Source organism: Cupressus sempervirens, chromosome 3 (genome assembly GCF_028749045.1).
Source record: "Cupressus sempervirens isolate cs-2001-9-10 chromosome 3, ASM2874904v1, whole genome shotgun sequence".
NCBI lineage: Eukaryota > Viridiplantae > Streptophyta > Pinopsida > Cupressales > Cupressaceae > Cupressus > Cupressus sempervirens.
Window position 1 is genome coordinate 998,133,975 of NC_143120.1, and position 20,763 is coordinate 998,154,737.

Genomic DNA, 20,763 nt, shown 5'->3' on the forward strand with positions numbered 1-20,763 from the left:
CTTTTCAGTTGTTCTGTCTGTGAGTGAATTTTTTTAAGTCGACTGTTCAGAAAAAAAAAAAAAAAAAAAAGAGTAAAATTTTTTCTGTTTTTTAGTCGTAGCTTCCTTGTTTGCTTTCTGTTTCTGCTCATACTTCCGCAGAACGTCTGCAATATCATTTCGCATACTTCCTTCCTTGGCGACCCAACCCCAAATTTTACATATCAAAGCCCTAAAACCCTCATTTATCTAATTTTAGGGTTTGCCCTATCTTTTTCACCTCTCATCCAATCGCCACCAAACTGAGCCACAAGATTCAATTCCTCATTTTGCTCCCTTATCCCTCTTGGACTGTTCGCCTCATTTTGCCTCCCTACCCTTGAAACCCTCATTTTTCTTTTTCCCTTGTCCCTAGATAGTCTCCCACCACCCGTCGAACACCCATTTCCTATATGAGTTTTACCCAAATCCAAGTTTGCCGTAACTAAAAAAGTTTTTGTTTCTCATCTTCTACCCATTTCAAAAAAAAAAAAAAAAAAAAAAAAAAAAACCTTGTTTTATGGTTGTTACGCGTACAGGAGCAAAAATCATGGAAGAGGAAATTGCATCCCTCAAAACCAGACTTCAAGATCTGGATGACAAAATTCTGGGTCTTAACTTTCAGCAGTCAGCCATGAGCCGAAACCATTCAGGAGATACTGGGTCCTCTTCTGGCAATTTCCGTGGACCAAAGCTTGATTTTCCACGCTTCGATGGTTCTGATCCGACTGGATGGATCTATAGGGCAGAGCAGTATTTCAGCTTGCATAATACTTTGGATAACCACAAAGTCTCCCTTGCATCTTTTCATTTGGAACATGAAGCTCTTCAATGGTTCCGTTGGTACATCAAGGCTAATGTAGGCCCAACGTGGAGCGAATTGTGCACCCTCATTTTGGAGCGCTTTGGCCCTAGTTCCTTTGATGATTTCATAGGAGCACTCACTAAACTGCGTCAAACAGGCACTGTAAGAGAATACCAGACAGAGTTTGAAAAATTAGCTAATCACACAGAGGGCTTGTCTGATGAATTCTTCCGTAGTTGTTTTGTCAGTGGTCTGAAGGATGCACTTCGCTCAGAAGTCAAAATGTTTCGACCTACTACAATGATGGAAGCCCTTGGGTTGGCTAAGTTAGCGGAAGACAAGATTAGTGCTCTACAACGCTCCAGATCTAATTTTGTTCCATTCAGAAATACAGGTTCTCACAACCCTCCAGTCATACCAGCTCCCAGAACTACTCCGATCAAGCACTTGTCTGAAACAGAGATGCGAGTTAGGCGAGACAAAGGGCTTTGTTATAATTGTGATGAGAAATGGTCTCGGGGCCATAGATGTGTTCAGCAAAAGCTCTATCTCTTGGATGTGGATTCTCCACCGGAACTGGAAGAATATGTAGATGCTCAGGAAACAGTGGATGCTGAGGTTGAGCCTCACCAGCCTGAACCTCCTTCCCCAGAAGCTCCACCAGAGATATCTGTCCATGCTTTGGCAGGAGTCACTACTCCACAAACCATGCGGGTCCAGGGTTTCTTCAAGAAGATCCCTCTTACTATACTCATTGATTCTGGTAGCACTCATAACTTCATTGATCCACGCATAGCCAAACAGGCTGATTGCTTTATCCATCCCTGCTCTAGCTTTGAAGTCATGATTGCCAATGGGGGCACTTTACCTTGTAAAGGAAAATGTCGCAATGTGCGTCTCTCTATTGGAGATTATAACATGCGCTCTGACATGTTTGCCTTACCCTTAGGCGGCTGTGATGTGGTTTTGGGTGCCCAATGGTTACGCACTCTTGGCCCCATTCTCTGGGATTTTGCTGAACTTTGGATGCAGTTTTCAGCCGAGGGGCACCAACACACTTTGAAAGGCTTACAACCAGGGTCTCTCAGCATCATCAGTTCACACCGTATGGAAAAACTTCTTAAGAAGAATTCACATGGTGTCATCGCTCAGCTCCATTCCATTCAGATGCAGCCATCAGCAGTCTCTAGCACTCCTGCCGATCTCCAACACATTTTGGACAAGTATTCTGGTATATTTGCTGAACCTGTGGGATTACCTCCTTCTCGTCCAGAGGACCACCGTATTCAGCTCCTTCCTGGCAGTGTTCCGCCCAACATCAGGCCCTACCGCTACCCATTTCATCAGAAGACCGAAATCGAGATACTTGTCCGTGACTTACTGAAGCAAGGTATTATTCGCCCTAGTACCAGTTCCTTTTCTTCTCCAGTTCTGCTTGTTCGCAAAAAAGATGGTTCATGGCGACTCTGCATTGATTTTCGAGCACTTAATCATCTCACTATAAAGGACAAGTTTCCCATTCCAGTTGTTGATGAACTTCTTGATGAACTTCATGGGGCTCATTTTTTCTCCAAGTTAGATCTTCGTTCTGGGTATCATCAAATTCGGGTTAATGAGGAGGATATACCTAAAACTGCCTTCCGCACACATGATGGTCACTATGAATTTTTAGTCATGCCCTTTGGCCTCACGAATGCTCCTTCAACATTTCAGGCAGTGATGAATAACATATTTCGACCATACCTCCGAAAATTCATTCTGGTCTTCTTTGATGATATCCTCATATATAGCAAAACTTGGGCTGAGCATCTCCATCATCTGGAGCTTGTCTTGCAACTTCTCTCTGATCATCAACTCTGTGCAAAACTATCTAAATGTGTGTTTGGCCAGGAGGAAGTGGAGTATCTCGGGCATATTGTTGCACACCATGGAGTGCGGGTGGATCCTACAAAAATAGATGCCATGAAAACTTGGCCGCATCCTAAAACTCTCAAGAGCCTTCGGGGTTTTTTGGGGTTGACTGGCTACTACCGCAAGTTTGTCAAAGATTACGGGAAAATTGCAGCACCATTGACAGCTCTGTTAAAAAAGGATGCCTTCTCCTGGACCCCTGTTGCTGAGACTGCATTTGAACAACTGAAACAGGCTATGTGCAGTACACCTGTTCTCGCGATGCCAGATTTTTCCAAACCCTTCACTATTGAGAGTGATGCTTGCGGCAATGGATTGGGTGCTGTTCTCCTGCAAGATGACCATCCTATTGCGTTCACTAGCAAAGCCCTCTCTGGTAAGAATCTAGCCCTCTCTACTTATGAAAAAGAAATGATGGCTATTTTGCATGCTGTACAGAAGTGGCGGCCATACCTCTTAGGGAGTCATTTTTGCATCAGAACCGATCACCAAAGTCTGAAATACTTCCTGGAACAACGGGTATCCTCTCCTACACAACAGAAATGGGTCAGCAAACTCATGGGGTATGATTATGAGATCACCTACAAGAAGGGTAAGGAGAATATTGTGGCAGATGCTCTTTCTCGCACATTTGATAATCAAGCTTCCCTTTCCGCTATTTCTAAGCCCATTCCCAATTGGTTAGCGTCTGTTCAGCAGGGCTATGATAGTGACTCTTCTTTATCTCAAATCATTCACCAGCTAGCCAATAATCCTTCTGCTATACCACATTACTCTTGGGATGGTGCTTCTCTTCGATACAAGGGTCGGCTAGTGCTTCCTCAGAACCCAGCTCTACATCAGGCTATTTTTTATGAACTCCATGCTTCTCCTTCAGCAGGGCACTCAGGCTTCCTCAAAACTTATGAGCGAGCAAGGAGAAACTTCTTTTGGAAAGGAATGAAACAGACGATTCAACAGATGGTGGCTGAATGTGATACTTGCCAACGCCACAAGGGTGAAACGACCCTCCTTCCTGGCTTGCTCGAACCATTGCCCATCCCTACACGGATTTGGACTGATATTTCTATGGATTTCATTGAAGGGCTTCCTAAATCCGGTGGCAAGACAGTGATCTTGGTTGTGGTTGATCGTCTCTCGAAATATAGTCATTTTTGTGCCCTCAGCCACCCCTATACTGCCTCCTCTGTTGCACAAATCTTCATGGACCAGATATTTCGTCTTCATGGACTCCCTTCTTCCATTGTCTCTGATCGTGATGCAACTTTTACCAGTCATTTTTGGACTGAACTGTTTCAGAAAACTGGCACCAAACTGAAGATGAGTTCGGGCTATCACCCACAAACTGATGGTCAAACGAAAATTGTCAATAAATGCTTGGAAACTTATCTTCGTTGCTTCACTTCCGAACAGCAACATCAGTGGGCCAAGTGGCTCCCTTTAGCTGAATGGTGGTACAATACCTCTTACCACACTGCCTCTAAAATGACTCCATATGAAGCAGTCTATGGTCAGGCACCTCCAGTGCTCCTTCCCTACACTCCCAACAACTCACCAGTCCAGGCAGTTGACATAGTTCTCCGCAGCAGGGATCAAATTCTTCGTACCTTACAGGATAATCTTCACATGGCCCGTAATCGGATGAAACAGCAAGCAGATCAACACCGTTCTGAGCGCTCATTTCAAGTTGGGGATATGGTTTTTCTTCGTCTACAGCCATACAAACAATCCTCCCTAAAGCTGAAAGGGCGTCATAAGCTGGCCCCAAAATTTTATGGGCCTTATCAGGTTCTGCAGAAGATTGGTTCAGTTGCTTATAAACTAGAACTTCCTCCTTCTTCCCGCATTCATCCAGTTTTTCATGTTTCTTGTCTAAAGAAAGTTCTGGGTACCACTGTCAGAGCACAAACTACTCTCCCTGAAATGGATACGGAAGGATCCATTATCCTGGAGCCGGTAGCAATCATTGACCAGCGCACTCGCCAGCTTCGCTCTCGCTCCATCTCTGAGGTCTTGATTCAGTGGCATGGCATGCAACCAGAGGATGCTACCTGGGAACCCCTTCTTCAGATTCAACAACAATTTCCACACCTTAAGCTTTGAGGACAAAGCTTTTTTCTAAGGGAGAGGGGATGTTAGGAACCTGTGTGTTCCTTCTGTTTATTTTGTTAGAGTAGAGTTGTTGGACGCATATGCTTTGTAAGTCGTCCCGTGAGTTTATTTTATTATCCCACATGCATAGGTAGTATTACTTTTCTAGATCGTACCCAGTATATAAGAATAGGTTGAGGCCCTTGATGGGTACGGACGAATTTATTGTATTGAGCTTGCTCAAAGGAGGTTACCCCCTCGAAGTGGCCTGCGATCAGTAGATTTATTTTGAGTTCTGCTATCACTTTGTATTCTGTTATTTCGAGCATTCTCACGATATTGCTATAAGGAGGTTCTTCTCATGCTGCAAGTTGGTTTCTAAGCTTGGTTATTCTCATGTAATATGAAGAGACATACTCTCCTCGATTCTTTTTTATGTTGGAGAGTTGGTCTTTGGAGTGAGAATTCTACTAGTTTTTTTTTATCTCAAACATCTCTTCAAGTACTTTGAACATGTCATATGCTGAGTCTAGTTTTGTAAAATGGGTAGCAGGTGATCCTTAACTCCGTCCACTAGTAACTTATGGCTTTAGTGTTATATATTTCCCATTTACTTAGATCATCATTCTCTTTTGGTTGAGAATATTTATCCATAAATTGTTCTAGATTGTTCTCCTTTAGGATTAATATCATTTTACAGTTTCCATGTTGCAAAGTTTGAGTCACCTTCAAGTCTGCCCTCGAGTCTCATTCTATTCACCATTTTAAATATAGGAAATAAGAATATTTGGGTGTATTGATTTGATAAATCTAATCTGGATTGTCTCACAGACTTGCTTTGATACCTTGTAAATGTTTATCATATTTATTTGATGTTTCAAATAAAAAATTTCTCTTTTAATTTCCTTTTAAATTCATTTGTGTGCTAGTGCTTATGCAATGTTATTGTTTTGCACTTTTGACAATTTAAGTAAAGTATTCAATAATAAGTAGTGGCAAGCATATTCATCTGTCTTTGCACTTAAATCACCATTGAAGATGTGTGTACTGCGTGTTCGATTGATGATTGCAATCCCTTTATGTAGGGTGACGAGGAGTCACCACCTGATGGGGTGACTCCAACATGGAGTCATGTCCCATTAGGTTGCGACTCCCACATCACCTCTCCCACCATTTAAAGACTTCAAACAAAATAAAGAGATTCAAAGATTGTCAACCATGTAGTCAGTCAACTATTATTTGATTAACATAGTCGGTTAAATCCATAATTTCATTATGCAATTTTATATAGTTTATATAAGATATCAATGAGAGGTATAATAGATATATATATCATATACATATACATATATGTATATATATTATATTATTTAAGTTGCATAATTATAATTTTTAAATATATACATCCGATTTGACTATAAATTTTTCACAAAAGTCATACCCACTCCCTTGCTCCTATCCATAATAGAGTGAATGATCTCATGAGTAGTGATAGTTGTATCAAGAATTTGTCTCCGAAGGACAAACCTCTTTTGATTCAAAAGGATAATCTTATTCAAGAGTGGGTTGAATGTATTAACTAAAACCTTATTGAGGATTTAATAGAAGGTATTGCAAAGGATTTGAAGTCACTATGTTAGTATTATTTCAATATTTTATTTGAAAATTAAATTTATATCATCTCTCAAGCAATTTTTGGTCATAAATTTTGTTGTGTCATACAACCAAAAATAGATTAAACATAACCAATTTTAAAACCAATCCTATTTGTTTATCTTAAATCAAATTTAAAACTACATCTCATTTATATAATTACAATTTCTCTAAGTTAAATTAAATATATTTGATTCTTTAATATTGATACGACATTCAAGAATTTGCGTGGAAAAATGAAAAAAAAGAGATTGAATAGCATATTGCAATTTTGAAAAGTTTCATTTTCAACTTAAGTGTTTGATGTGATGTCCTCATTATCTATCCAATAATCTGGACACACATTAAGCCGTTGAAAGAGAATTGGAAACTTCAAGACGTTGTTAGGAAGTGGACACTGGCCTTGACCGTTTTCGTGCTTTTTCTTTATGCACACTTCTAATAATAAACATGTATTGTCTGCTAACTTGCCCATTCAATTATATCAGAGCTGCTTATCCGTGTGCCAAGATAAATAAAAAATGCTATGATACATGGCTGCATTTCTAATGTACTTTGTGCTGGTTGTAGTGGTAACTCTGCTCTTTTTATCATGCACATCTCCACGATACACACGCCCTTGCCGTCCGTCGTTGGGTGGCGGAAGAAGAGTAACATATGTTTATTCAGAAACAACTTATTATTCCTGAATTCGTTGCACTCTTCCATTACTTTTCTGAAACAGAAGAATCAGAAAAACAGCATTGCCAAACATGCGAGAGTGGCAGTCCATCCCATTTCTGCCGTCCGTTCCGGTAATTGATCATTTCATATTTGCATTACTAATAAAGGTATTTTTGCAATTGTGGGTCTGTTTATAATGCGTTCTTTCCTAAACAAATGGCATGGTTTTGCTTATACTAGTTTTGTCTTGATTATGGCGCTGTTTATAATGGTTTTGTAATTTAAATGACGGGTCTCTTTAGACTTTTTATCGGCTTTCTGTTAATGTTCAGAAATGGGTTTGTGGGCCTTGCTCTGAAAAGTGGTTATAACAGTATGATCAATGGGCGGTGTAGGAATCTTTAGAGGATTGCGATTAAATATGCACCGGTTTGATTGCCACTTCTAAATACTGTTATGACAACTTACCCAGTTCTGTGAAGTACACTGTGAAGAGTGACGAGGATAAGATACCACTATTGATAACACGATGAAAGAGAAATATGGCTGCATTCCGGTCTCGCGCTTCTGGTATTCATATGATATACAAGTTTTTATACGTGTTTATGGTCTAACATCATCTCGTTGAAATGAAACGGTTTCATAGTTTTTGTTGGAGTGTGTGTTAGGGGAGGTGATTAGGGTTTAGTGCGTGGAATGTTAGGAGGAGCTAATCTTAGATGTGAGATGTCTCCAATTGTGGACATTTGGTTGAACTGGTTTATGAATTGGGTTTCTGTGGGTTTGTGTCTTATTTTGCTTTTATTAAAGCTTAATGGAGCGCCATTTTAGGTCATGGAGCCTAACCTTTGTAGCAAGTCTTCGTATGATAGCATGTCAGCGCCCCCAGTTGTGTGATGGAACTAGCTTAGTGGGGCCATTATTGTTTTAGACAGGTGCAAGGTTTAGGGTTAATGGTCTTAAGGATAACAAGGGACTAAACTGAGATGTGAAATGCACCCAATCATGTAATTAATCTGGCGTGGAACCAAGTTTCTTATGGGTTTTAATTTTTGTTGTATTTCAGTCAAAACTTAGCCAAAGCGTTATTTTAGGGAAAGGTATCTAGACTTTCTAGCAAAGTTAAGTATGCAATAGCATCTTGCCATTTCTTTTGTTGGCTTTGCTGTTTTTGAGTTGTTTTCAAAGACCAAATTAATGTCTAGGATTTGGTGATACATTTCATCTGTCAGTCTGGATAATTCAGTGCTCAATCCGGATTTCACTTATAGAGAATCACGGATCTCATAAGTTTGGAGCACTTATAGTCTTTCGATATATAAGTTATGGTTGTGCTCTTTAAGTTCATATTACTTTCATAGTAGTTATGGTTCTAGAGCTTCAATGAAAACCCACTTAGTATTATTTAGTATTTTCCTCCTCTAGTAAATTCAGGAAAACACAAACAGGGCAATGTTTGAATGCTATATATATATATATATTAAACACACGAAAAAAAGAAGAGAAATATACATAATTCTAAACTAAATCATTTCATAATATAAATCTATGAATCGAAGTTATTATGATTATACAGAAAAAAATAAAAAAATAAAAAACTAATTTTTTTATTAGAAAAAAAAACTGCATGAACCCCGTAACTATGGATATTGGACACTTTAATTTTGTGAGAGAAGTGGTTATCAAGGCAATTTGTGGGCTTACTAGCGAAGCTGTGTGCCATATCATGCACTTTCTGCAAATTATCTTGTCATCAAATAGAGAGAATATGACCTCTGAAGAAAAACTTTATCATCTAATGTTTACTAATTGTTAATTCAAAATTAGATTGGGCAATGTGTAAAATCTTCTAAAAACATTAATGGAATATCTATAAAATATTTACCCAGATTTATCATATATGGCCTTAGTTTAGAACTTCTAGAAGTAAATTTTTATCTCGTCAAATCAGATTTCAAAAACTTCTATTTATGGTGTATTTTGATAAAACAAAAGAACATCAATTTTACCCAAACTGGCTTACGATTATAACTTGAATTAACATTAAGGAATTGTTGAGTGGAGGATGGTTTCGTTTCTAATAGTTTACCAACTCCTGTAATGAATTCTTTCCGACAGTACACTACACCTTTTTGGTGGGACTGCTTCTCTTGGAGAATCGATGCCATGTTTAATAGTTGAAATGTGTTAGAGAGGCAGATGTCCTGCAATCATCTCACATTTCTTCCCAGAAGCATCTTGTTATAGAGCTCAAAGAGGAATGCAGACTGTGTGCACACATTTTGTTCATCATGTTCTATTTCTGTTGCTTTCAATCTTGTTAGCATGTTGTCTCTTGTGTACTTTGTATAAGAATAGTTTTTTATTTGATTTGAATTTTAGATGTTAATGGGACTGGCTTTTCCCTCTTTATTCTCTGAGTAGAGTTATTACATATGCAGGTAATATTTCCAAGCAAGATGCAGAGGATAAGAATTCTCACGGCTCTATGGAAAGGGATTTGCTTGTTGTAGGACCTGGCGTGCTTGGTCAACTAGTAGCAGAAAAATGGTTACAGGTTCTTTGCTTTAAGAATTATATGCATTTTTCCAGTGTGGTCAGTTTGCTATTCTGGCAGATATTTATACTGCTTACCGATACACCTAAGATGATATATGGCCTTTTCACAACTATGAAAAAATTGTTAACAATCATGGATGAAGGTCCCCATTAGAGTCTTGGCATTTGCTATGAGTCTACGTTGTATGTCTTTTTTCAAATCAGGGCACTCTCATTTTATTTCTAAATTAGCATATGGTGTTAACAGTGCTTTAGTTCATCAATTCAATCAGATATCTGGGAACCTTCCAATTTTATTGCTCTCTGTTCTTGTAAAAATCTTGTTCATCGCGCTTTATGTTGTAATATAGAAAATGACTGAACTTGGAGCATTATGATTGGGATCTAGGGAAAAGGATAACGATATAGTACACTTATGCTACATATAGCCATCAGAAACCTGCAAATTGATAAAAGGTAGAATAAAGTATGAAGTGTATATTATATGAACAATTATTTCTCAATGCAGAACTTACAAAAGTGGATATAATCAGTCCTTTCCTTGAAAAGGCAATTCTTTAAGTCCAGATAATTCCTTAGCTAGACAATTCCTCAGAGGCAGTTCTGTGTGATTTACAGCCTTGATCAAGGTGGATTGATTTTGTTAAGTGCTCTTTTTAATACATAAATTGCATGAGGTCTCCTCATGAATGTGTGAATGTAACTAGGATCTCTGATATAGTGATATATATATTCTGATTTCACTTACTTGTAAACCTGATATGTCAGAATGATTTTGTATATATAAAATATAGAACAGATGATGCTTCAAACTATGCCTATATATAATATTATGAATTGTTATTATTCTGATTTGGAAGACTGCTGCTGTAGATACTCGATATTTCCTTGAATTGATATCTTTTTCAATGCTGCGGTTCTATTTATAGTACTCTGAAATCATGTCCCTACATGGACCTTAATATATTTGCTCTCTTAACTAAACACACCATCAGCTATATATGCCAGGAATCACAGACCATAATTAGCCTGCTATAAGGAAGAGGCACGAATATTATATGAGATTATTATATATATATGTGTGTGTGTGTGTACATATAATTTTTCTTATATAGATATATGAGAATGATTAAGTATATATATATATATATATATACTTCACTTCTATTGAAGCTATATTTTAACACTCCCTCTTAGCGAGGGAGAAGTGAGTAATCAAAGTTTCTCATATTCTCTTGATATGTGCACTAGTATCAACTTCATTAATACCTATCACGAGAATATATTATCTGATTTCCGGCAATCTAGGACAATTATTTAAAGTAGTCCATCAGATAACAAAAATCACTATGTCATGAACTCTATCATGACAAGTATTATGATCTCTGGCACTCTGGGACAACAACTTAATGAAGTCTTATCATGATACTTTCGTTATCATGACTTCTGGCACTCTGGGACAACAATTTAAGTCTGTCATGATAATAGGTCTACCATTATAAGATCGTCACCTTATAATGGTTACCTTCTGTTTATATATATGTCAATGAAAGATCGTCACCTTTCATGACATATCACGTGCAACTATAAGATGGTAATATTTTTCATCAAGAATTTATATGAATATACATAAATATTTCAAAAACAAAGATTTGATTTCAGTAGTTACAATCATAGTTGAATCGTCTCAAATTTACCTCTAAATTACTCCAATTTGGGCTTGGATAGAGGTTTAGTGAGTACATCAGCTGTCTGTTCATTTGTGCTAATGTATTCTAGCTTGAGAACATCTTGATATACCATATCTCTAACATAATGATAAGGGATTCCAATATGCTTTGATTGATTGTGGAAAATTGGATGCATGGACAACTTGATGCAGCTTTGATTGTCATAGTGCATAATTGTGGGCTTTAAGGGTTTCCCGAACAATCCAACTAGCAATTTTCTTAACTATACTGCTTCTCTAGCTTAGATGGAAGAAGCTATGTATTCTGCCTCAGTGGAACTTAAGGCGACTGATGATTGTTTTCTGTTGAACCATAATATCATTGCTGAACCAAGACTGAAACAACATCTAGTAGTACTTTTACGATTAGTAGAGCTGCCGACTCAATCAGAATTAGAATAGCCATAAAGGTTAATCTGAACTTGATCATACTTGAGACCCAGTCCAATTGTACCATGCAAGTAATGTAAGATGTGCTTGGCTGCCATGAGATGGATCTTCTTCGGTTTACACATGAATTGACTTAAGGCATTGGCTACGTAACAGATATTAGGACGAGTGTTCACCAAGTACATTAGTGATCCAATAATTTGCCTGTAGTAAGTGGGATCAGCAGGGTCTGATTCAAATCCGTCATTCTTCAGTTTGTGTAGATTTACTTCCACAACAGTAGTTATGGGTCTGTGTAATGTTCCAGTCCCCGTACATGAATAGATGTCTCCTCAAATTCTTTGATGCCAGGTAGTCAGGGAATGCATATGTAATAGAGGGGTAACTGCAGGCCTTCTAGGTATGTACGGTGGTAAAACTAGGGCCGTACGAAGAGGAGTGCAAATGGCCGTACATAATAGAAAGTTGGAGGGCCATACGATGGGGTTACCTGATAGGTTGTACGGTGATATGAATTGCAAGAGGCCGTCCGGTCAAATTGAGGGATTCGTATGGTGGAGAGATGTCCGTACATTGAGATGGGAGATAGCCATACGGTGGAGATGTTTGGCCGTACGGTGGCAAGGGGAGTGTACGGTGTTCTTAGGTAAGCCGTACAGTATGCAGGGTGAAGGAAGGGGTACAGAGGGGTGAAAGGTCGTATGCAAGCCAAAGGGAGGCAGTACGACAGTCAAGGGGAGGCCGTACAGGGGTTAGAATTGCAGTATGGTGGTGGGTTGGGATGATGTGTATGGTGAGGATGGATGCAGAGACATTCGGCAATGCTATTCAAGACACTAATGAAATATATTGAATACTATAACTTGCAGATAATCAGAGATCAAATAGATACACACTTGTGCCAGATAATAATAAAATTTTACATACAAATGATGCTCCGATTTTGCTAGATCCGAGCCAAACAATACATAGCTGGAATAGGGTGAGGGTTGAATCCCACCGAAACTGAACAAAACCAAATAGGGAAGGTCTTTCACTTTCGAAATGGCCAACGACAGAGAACTCCAGCAGGAATTCGCAGTACAAAGAAATAATCCAAAATGCATACCTAAAGACTACCTACAAGCCATGCTTAAATACCCGTTAGGAAAAACTTTCCGAGGGTGTACAAAGATAGCCGATGATGACACAAACTATGGAAACAAAATAAAAATGGGTCCGAGATATATTAAATCAATTGGCCCATTAACAATAGTTTTATAAATGATTTATTTTATAATGGGAACATTATAGTCCTCCCATCCCAAATTTTGCTTGACCTCAAGCAAATGCAATGCGAGTTGCTGGAGAATGTGCTCGCCCTCCCACATTGCGTCGTCCAATGGCAAGTGTTTCCAACGCACCAGATATTCCTTCACCGTGCGGTTCTGCAGAGTCTTCTCACGTACTTCAATGATCTCGGCTGGTTCCAATATGAGCTTTCCTTCTTCATTGAGTGGTGGAAGGTCTATGGCTATCGTGACGTTTTGCCCTACGGCCTTCTTCAAGCATGAAACATGGAAGACATTATGAATACAGCTTCTCTCTAGAAGTTCCAGCTCGTACGTGACTCCACCAACATGACGAACTACACGATAGGGGCCATAAAATCGTGGCTTCAATTTTTCTTTTCCCTTTTCCTTCAATGAGGATTGTCGATATGGCTGGAGCCGGAGATAGACCAAGTCCCCTACTTTGAAGCTCCTCTCCATTTTGTCTGTCGGTGTACATCTTCTGTTGATTTTGTGCTCGCTGTAAGTTTTCCTTCAAGCATCTCAGTATGTCTTGTCTGTCTTGAAGCCAGTCCCTCGCCCTTGGTGCGTGACTGACACCCAAAATTGTGTCGATGAAGGAAAGGGGTTTGTACCCGTACAGAGCTTTGAATGGTGCCATTTTGATGGACATGTGGTACGTGGTATTGTAGCAATATTCCCCTAGATGTATCCATTTGACCCACGCTTCTTGTTGTGTCAAAACATAGTTTCGAAGGTAACCTTCAAGCCACTTGTTCACAATCTCCATTTGTCCGTTTATCTATGGGTGGTAACTAGTAATTGGTGACAATTCTGTCCCTGCCATCAGAAATAGTTCTGTCAAGAAGATACTGATGAATTGCCCATCCTGATCACTCACAATGTTTTGGGGGAAACCATGCAAACGAAAGACTTCTCTAAAAATAGATCGACAACTTGTGCGGCCTGAAGATCTGAGGAGATGGCGAAGAAATGTGCGAACTTTGTCAATTTGTCAACCACCACGAAAATACAATCCTTTCCGTTCACCTTAGGAAGCCCTGTTATGAAATCCATCGAGATACTTTCCTACTTATGTTCTGGAATTGGCAGAGGTTGCAGTAACCCGATAGGTAGAGTATGTTCGGATTTGTTTTGTTGGCAGATCACACACTCTTACATACTGCAACACGTCCCCTTTAAGTCCTTTCCATGAAAATCTCTCCTGGAGACTTCTGTAAGTTTTGAGGAAACCTAGGTATCCTGTTGTTGGTACCCAATATGGACCCGAATATTAAAATTTTTAATTTATGGTTTTGAACCTCTTTGAACCAAGGTTCAAAGAAGTTCGAAGTGGTACAGTCATTCAAATGGTCCATCTTGTAAGATTGGTATAAGCAAAGTTCAGATTCATGGTTCAAAATGCAGATCCATTAATTTAGAAAAGTTTAGAATTCACGTTCAGTTTTCGAGCTTAGTGCCGATCCAATGGTTCAAGTTCGGAGTGCAAAGCCCATTTCAGAAGCATTGTTTGGGTTTTGGATACAGGTCCATGGATCTCATATTCTAGTTTAATAGTTCGAGGTTCAAAGATGGAAATTTTGAAGCAAAGTTCAGATCTAAATCTTGAGTTTGAAATGGGAACCTGAATTCAAATCTCATGTGAAGAAGTGTCAGATGATTAGTTTAGTGGAATAATAGTTTCAGTTCGAAATGGAAAATTATTGTTTTCCGGACTCAAAATTACCAATTAAAAATCTAAATACAAACAATAAGAGACACTCATTATTTTGGGATGTATTGATTATTCCCTATTTTTGATTCCCATGCTCGATGAGTCATAAGGATTGCCACATATGAAGGAGGAGACAACAAGTGTTTGTTGGTATGCTTTCCCACATACTTTCATAAAAATCAGATGTCCATGGAGTGTCGCACGGTCCCCAAAGCCAAATGGTGTAAAACTCAAGATTCAAGTTTGAGCCTCATCAATCATGCTAGGTATCTTCATTTCTGCAAATGGTATCATGTCATGTTGATGGTATTCGATCTCTCCACTCCCATATCCAACAGCGACAGGTCTCAACTCATTAAGCATGCTCTTTTCCCCGATTCCGTGAATACCAAAGACCTAATAGATCAGGCATATGAGCCTTTGTTTTGGTATGATGAATGCACACTATTCAATTTGTGTACAGGCCTGCATGAGCTGAAGTATAGAAATATCGAGGTCAAAGTTCAAGTTTAGATTCAAAGCCACATTCATTGTTTCAGAAGTGAAGGTTTTGAATATGCCATACAAAATAATGATGAAGAGCCTAGTGATTTGAAGATGGCTGGAATGCATTATAAATCCACCAAATTGATACACAAGCAAAGATGAAAAATCTAAGGCTCTTGCTGTCAACTTTATAATTCTGATTTTCTGATAGTTATATAGACCCTCAAACAGTGACCTGTAACTTTTGACTCGGACATTATTTTCAAAATCACTTCAGTGAGAATGTGGAAAACTAGGATTGTGACAACATATCCAAAATTCAGCAAGATCCAATGGTGGGATAATTAATTATGGCTCCCGTACTGAGACCTATTTTTGCTGTCAGAGTTATTTTAAATCCACCTAGCATCAAGAATATTTTTATATATTGGAATAATGTAGTAATGTGCCACTTGTCCAAGTCTCATTTGATATGTCAAATTATTCTTATAAAATGTTTACATCAATGTTTTATAATGTTATCAAAATATAAATGAGAGAACATAAGAAGAGCAAAGGGGGTAGTCAAATAAGAGTTACGTGATTCCAAGAATCAGTTCTGCAAACTGATAATACACATCAATAGGCTATTTATGAAGGTATTTTCAAACAAGAAGGGGTTCAACTTTCCTTTCGAGAGGGAGACTTTGCGCTACAGTGGGGAAAAGAGTTCCAGCATGTTCAGATTTACTTCAGCCTTTTTGAGAGAGAGACTATGGTGCTGCAGAAGAACAGAGTTCTATATTTTTTGAAACTGTGTGTTGAAAAGGGATAAATTTTGATTTGTTTTATGTAAATCCAAGGGAAGAGTTTCAGTTTTCTTTTAGATAGTGACTTTGATTATAAATGTGTAAGAGGATCTTTGTTGTGTTCTACATTTAGAGAAGGGAGACTGGAGGATAATTGCATCAAAACTTTGATTATGAGGCATTTTCCTTCCACTGATCACGATCTTTGTGTTATTTTCAGTTTTATCTAAAATACATTTCAATGTCACTGTTTTCGGATTGTGCTATCATTTCAAGATATCTCCTAAAGCTCTAATTCTTCATTTTCTGAGGAGGATGGAAATTACGTCTTTGATTTCGTTCGCTTTGTAATGCAACATTTTGGCAAATAAACTTTGTGTTATTTGTTGATTTCTTTCAGTTAGTTAATCTTTTCGCATCTATTTCGTGTTTACGGATAGATGTTTGTAGAGCTTTTTTTGCTTTCAGGTTAAAAACATTCATATTTGTAGTGTAGTTGATTCATTGTATATCATATACGGGGAGCTATACCTGATAGAATTTAGAGGAAGGTTATTAATCCAATAATAACCTATCCAACTGTTAGTGCTGATTTGGTCTTCTTATTTGGGCATTTAGAGTTAATTTGTATGTATTTTCTTGGAAGACAATCTGTTCACTAACATGTGCCAAGGGTGAGTCGTGTACTTCCTTCAAGATTTTTTGCTTCAATTTGGTTTTTGGCACTAAAAATCTCCGATTCTTATAGTAGATAATGTCGTCCACCACTTTGTACCTATCATTCTGGGTGTTGCCATCCATTAGCTTGCAAGCAAATGTGTTTTTGGAATATTCTACCAACAAATGTGCCTTCCAGTCCCAATGTAGGACTCCGAGGCTGAGAGTAATGGATCCAACTCTGATGATGAGGATTATGAGGATGAGTATGAGGATGAGGAGGATGGTCATGATGAGCATGTCATTGAGGTTCAACCTCAGACACAGGGAGAGAGGATGGCTCTAGAGTCTTCCACGACCTATCTTAGGCATACTCGTAGGAGGACATAGGCTACTATGAGCTTATTTTTTAATATACTCCTTGGATTGCATATTCCATGGATATTGTAGACATTTGGCAATGACACTATATTTCTATTATGTTATTCAGTGTAACTTTAAGCAATTTCCTATTTCTATTATGTTATTCAATTCAACTTTTAGTAATTTCTTTCAGAAATTGTATTTATACTTATGTGCTCTATGAAAATTTGTGTATGTGTGCAAAGTAACTCCTATTTATCTCAATTATTGTGCATTTGATGTTAATTGGCTAAATGATGCATGAAATAAACTTAAAATCTTAAAAAATCTTTAAATTTCATGGGTTTTTTAATTTTGTCGAGTCTGGTTGTATAGTCCAGGTCCGAGCTTGATTTGGGTTTGTTGAATCCGAGGCATGTAACTATGGTTAAAACTCCAAGGCCATCAACAAGATAACCTTCTAACACATGTTTCCCCTACCCAGGATGGATGATCTTATGGATTGCCTATGTGGCTCTTAGTACTTCACAAAGATAGACCTCAAGAGTGACTATCACGAGATATAGATTAGAGAGGGTGATGAATGGAAGATTGCATTCAAGACAAAGGAGGATCTATTTGAGTGGTTAGTCATGCCCTTTGGACTAACCAATGCATCGAGCATCTTCATGTGGCTTATGAATGAAGTATTGAAGAAATTTATGGGAAAATTTGTTATTGTCTATTTAGATGATATTTTGATTTTTAATAAGGCTCTAGAAGAACATTTGCTGCATATTTGTAGGGTCTTTGAGAAACTAAGGGAAGAGAAAGTTTTGATTAATTTGAATAAGTGTAGCTTTGTCAAAGGTAGTTAGTCTGCTTGGGGTTTGTTGTCTCACTTGACGTTCTCAAAGTGGGCCCAGAGAAGGTGGAGATCATCCTAGAATGACCTACCCCAAGGTTCTATAGGAAGTTCATTAGAGATTTCAGTAGTATCCGTGCACCTCTAATTGAAAAAATGAAGGGGGATAGAAAAGAGTTTAAGTGGATTGTAGGAGCTGGAAGGAGTTTTGAGTTGCTAGAAGAAGGTGACAGAGGAACCTGTGTTAGCACTTCTTGATTTTAACTAGGTGTTTCAGGTGGATTGTGATGCCAGTGGTAGTGCCGTTGGAGCTGTATTGAGCTTAGAAGTTAAGCCTATTGCATACTTACCAAGAAATTAAATGATGTAAAGAAGTATTCCGTTTATGATAAGGAGTTCTTTTGGGTGGATATTTTGCAACCAACAGTTTAGATAAAATCTAGTCACAAAATAGGTAGACCAGCCATAGCATGTGAGACAGAGTCTCTCCTACCTTAAAGGGAAGGCTCCCCCTTCTCACCGTTCCTTGGATCAACTCAAGGTAAGCAAGAAGTTGAGAGATTTTGAAAGGGTATTACCAATATTGTTTTCCTTTAACTTTCAAAAAAGAATCCACTTATCTGCGGAGCGAGTAATGGGCAAGATGAAACTTCTAACTACACTTCTATGTAAAGTTGTAAATGGTGATACTAATAAACCAACACTAACTCAAAGGCTAGTTGAAAGCGTACTAGTTTGGCTCTAAGTCCGGTCTTAATCTATGTTATAAGGATAATCTTTACTATTGGGGCACAAAGACTTCCGGAAGTAAAAATTTCTAACTATTTCTGTGAATTAAGAAAGAGATACAAGCTACAGTCAAAGCTCCTACTCTATATGTCACCACAACCACTCCTAGTTAAAGCTTCAGTTTCAATTGCTTTTTAAATTTTTATACTCAATTATCAAGAACATAAAAACACTACAATCAAAGATAACAAATGCAAATCACAGTCAATGCTTCCAACATGCACTCAATCAAAGTTCAGCTCAATTGTTTCTTTGTATTCACTTCTCTTTCAAAATAGTACTACATAATCAAAGTTATGCTTGCACAATTTCTCGAGAGCTTTCTTGTATACAATAAAAGATGATTTTTAATTTTTTACAATAAGGGGCCACTCCTTTATATAGGCAAATGAGCTGAGAAAAATGACGAAAAGGTGGGAGCAATTCAACCAACTTTGACCTTCTCAAACTAAATGAGATAAATTATTGGATTACATGTCATAAGGATATGCAAATCGAGTTATATGCAATTACACAATTTCATGCAATACATCCTCTCCAATCTACAAATATGAAAACTAATGAAGAAGATGGAAGAGAGAGTTCAAACAATCGTAAGGATTATTCTTAAGTGCCTTAAACTTGATGACGACATCATGCACTGTAGGAAGATCTGAGATTTCTATTGTCTTTGATATAGCCTCTATTTTGATTGCATCAACATATGCTGATTTTACAACTTCACAATTTGCCATAGAGAATCTTGTAGGTGCTCTGCTAATGATCTATACAAAGCAAACCTATTCATTGTGTGAGAACCAAAGTCTACAGAATCCAAATCAGCATTAACTTTGATTGTATATTCTGAAGTCATCTCCTCTATTCTGACCAAGTTATCATGCTCAGTAAGACTTTGGCATCCCATTTGTTCTAGGTTGCACATTACCCAATTTCAATTGACTGATAATCTTCTAAGGCTGCTTGCAACTTTGTTATAAGTTTCCTCAGCATCTCTACTTTGTAACCCATGAGTCCATGGCATCTGTAGAACATTTCACAAGATGGGACAACATCACATGCAACCAGGCTGTCCAAATCAGAATTGACAATTTCATCCCAATCACAAAAGATTTCCTTGAAGGTGTTAGCTTCTTGATTCAAAGATGCAATCAGGTCATGCAACATCTCTTCAATACCTCTGATACGTTCAAGGATTTTCACCACATTTGTGATGGCCTGGACTCCTTCAGAGACAACTTCTTCAAACCAAGTCTTTGCCGCTTCCATTATTCGTTTCTCTTGAGGTGTCTGAGATGTAGTGAGAACATGTTGCAAAGACTGCTGTTGAATAATCTCATTTAGGCGAGCAACCTCTTGCTTGAGCTGATTCTTCTTCTCCCATAACTCATGATTGCTCTTTGATACATTAGCTAGTGCATCATGAGCATCTTGTAGACAACCCAACTGTGAGTGCTTACCAAGTTCAGTTTTGGTGAACTTGTAATCTAAATGGTTAAGTTCTTTATCTAGTTTATCCACCAATGGTTCAACAACCTCTACAAACTTAGTCTTTTTAGAATCCACTACAATTCTTGAGACAATCCTAGCTTTTAGAGATTTAGACTTAGTTTTCTTGATAGGAGAAATATCTAGGGGTAGTACAACCTTCCTTCTCTTCATAGTGATCTTGCCCAACCATGTAGGCAAACTAAAACCTTCATTTGCTGAATTAGGTACAATAGAAACCATTGACATTGATCTTGATTGTATTTCTGTTGCGACTGAGCATGCTTTAGTTTGCATAGCTCTACCAAGAGGTGCCTGATGAGATGATTCTGTCATGAATGCTTCAAAACTAGTCATTGAAGTATCAATTTGGGAAACTTGGCCCTCTGTGGGTGTTGGGAAATCTTCAAACACATTTCCTAGATTCTCGTGCGGCTCAGTTGTGAGGATAGGAGCTGCTGAAGAGATAGGAAGTGCCAATGTATTTACTTCCGAGGTAGGGATGGTAGGTGTAAAAACAGTGGAG

General features: G+C 38.2%; 1 protein-coding gene across 5 annotated transcripts in view; it reads left to right on the top strand.

Moving 5' to 3' along the window:
* Positions 1 to 6,898: 6,898 nt before the first annotated feature.
* LOC149570114 (uncharacterized) overlaps positions 6,899 to 20,763 on the top strand; it is a 132,040-nt gene continuing 118,175 nt past the window's right edge. For 4 of the 5 annotated variants that reach the window (XR_016362891.1, XM_089822773.1, XM_089822775.1 and 1 more), the window contains exons 1-2: positions 6,899 to 7,272; positions 9,583 to 9,698. Coding sequence is in view for 4 of the 5 variants with exons in the window: in XM_089822773.1 (XP_089678899.1) it covers positions 7,005 to 7,272; positions 9,583 to 9,698 (384 nt within the window). In the remaining variant the exon portion in view is untranslated. Of the gene's footprint in view, positions 7,273 to 7,330; positions 7,712 to 9,582; positions 9,699 to 20,763 lie in introns of those variants that run through there. The other variant, XM_089822777.1, reaches the window with a different exon arrangement.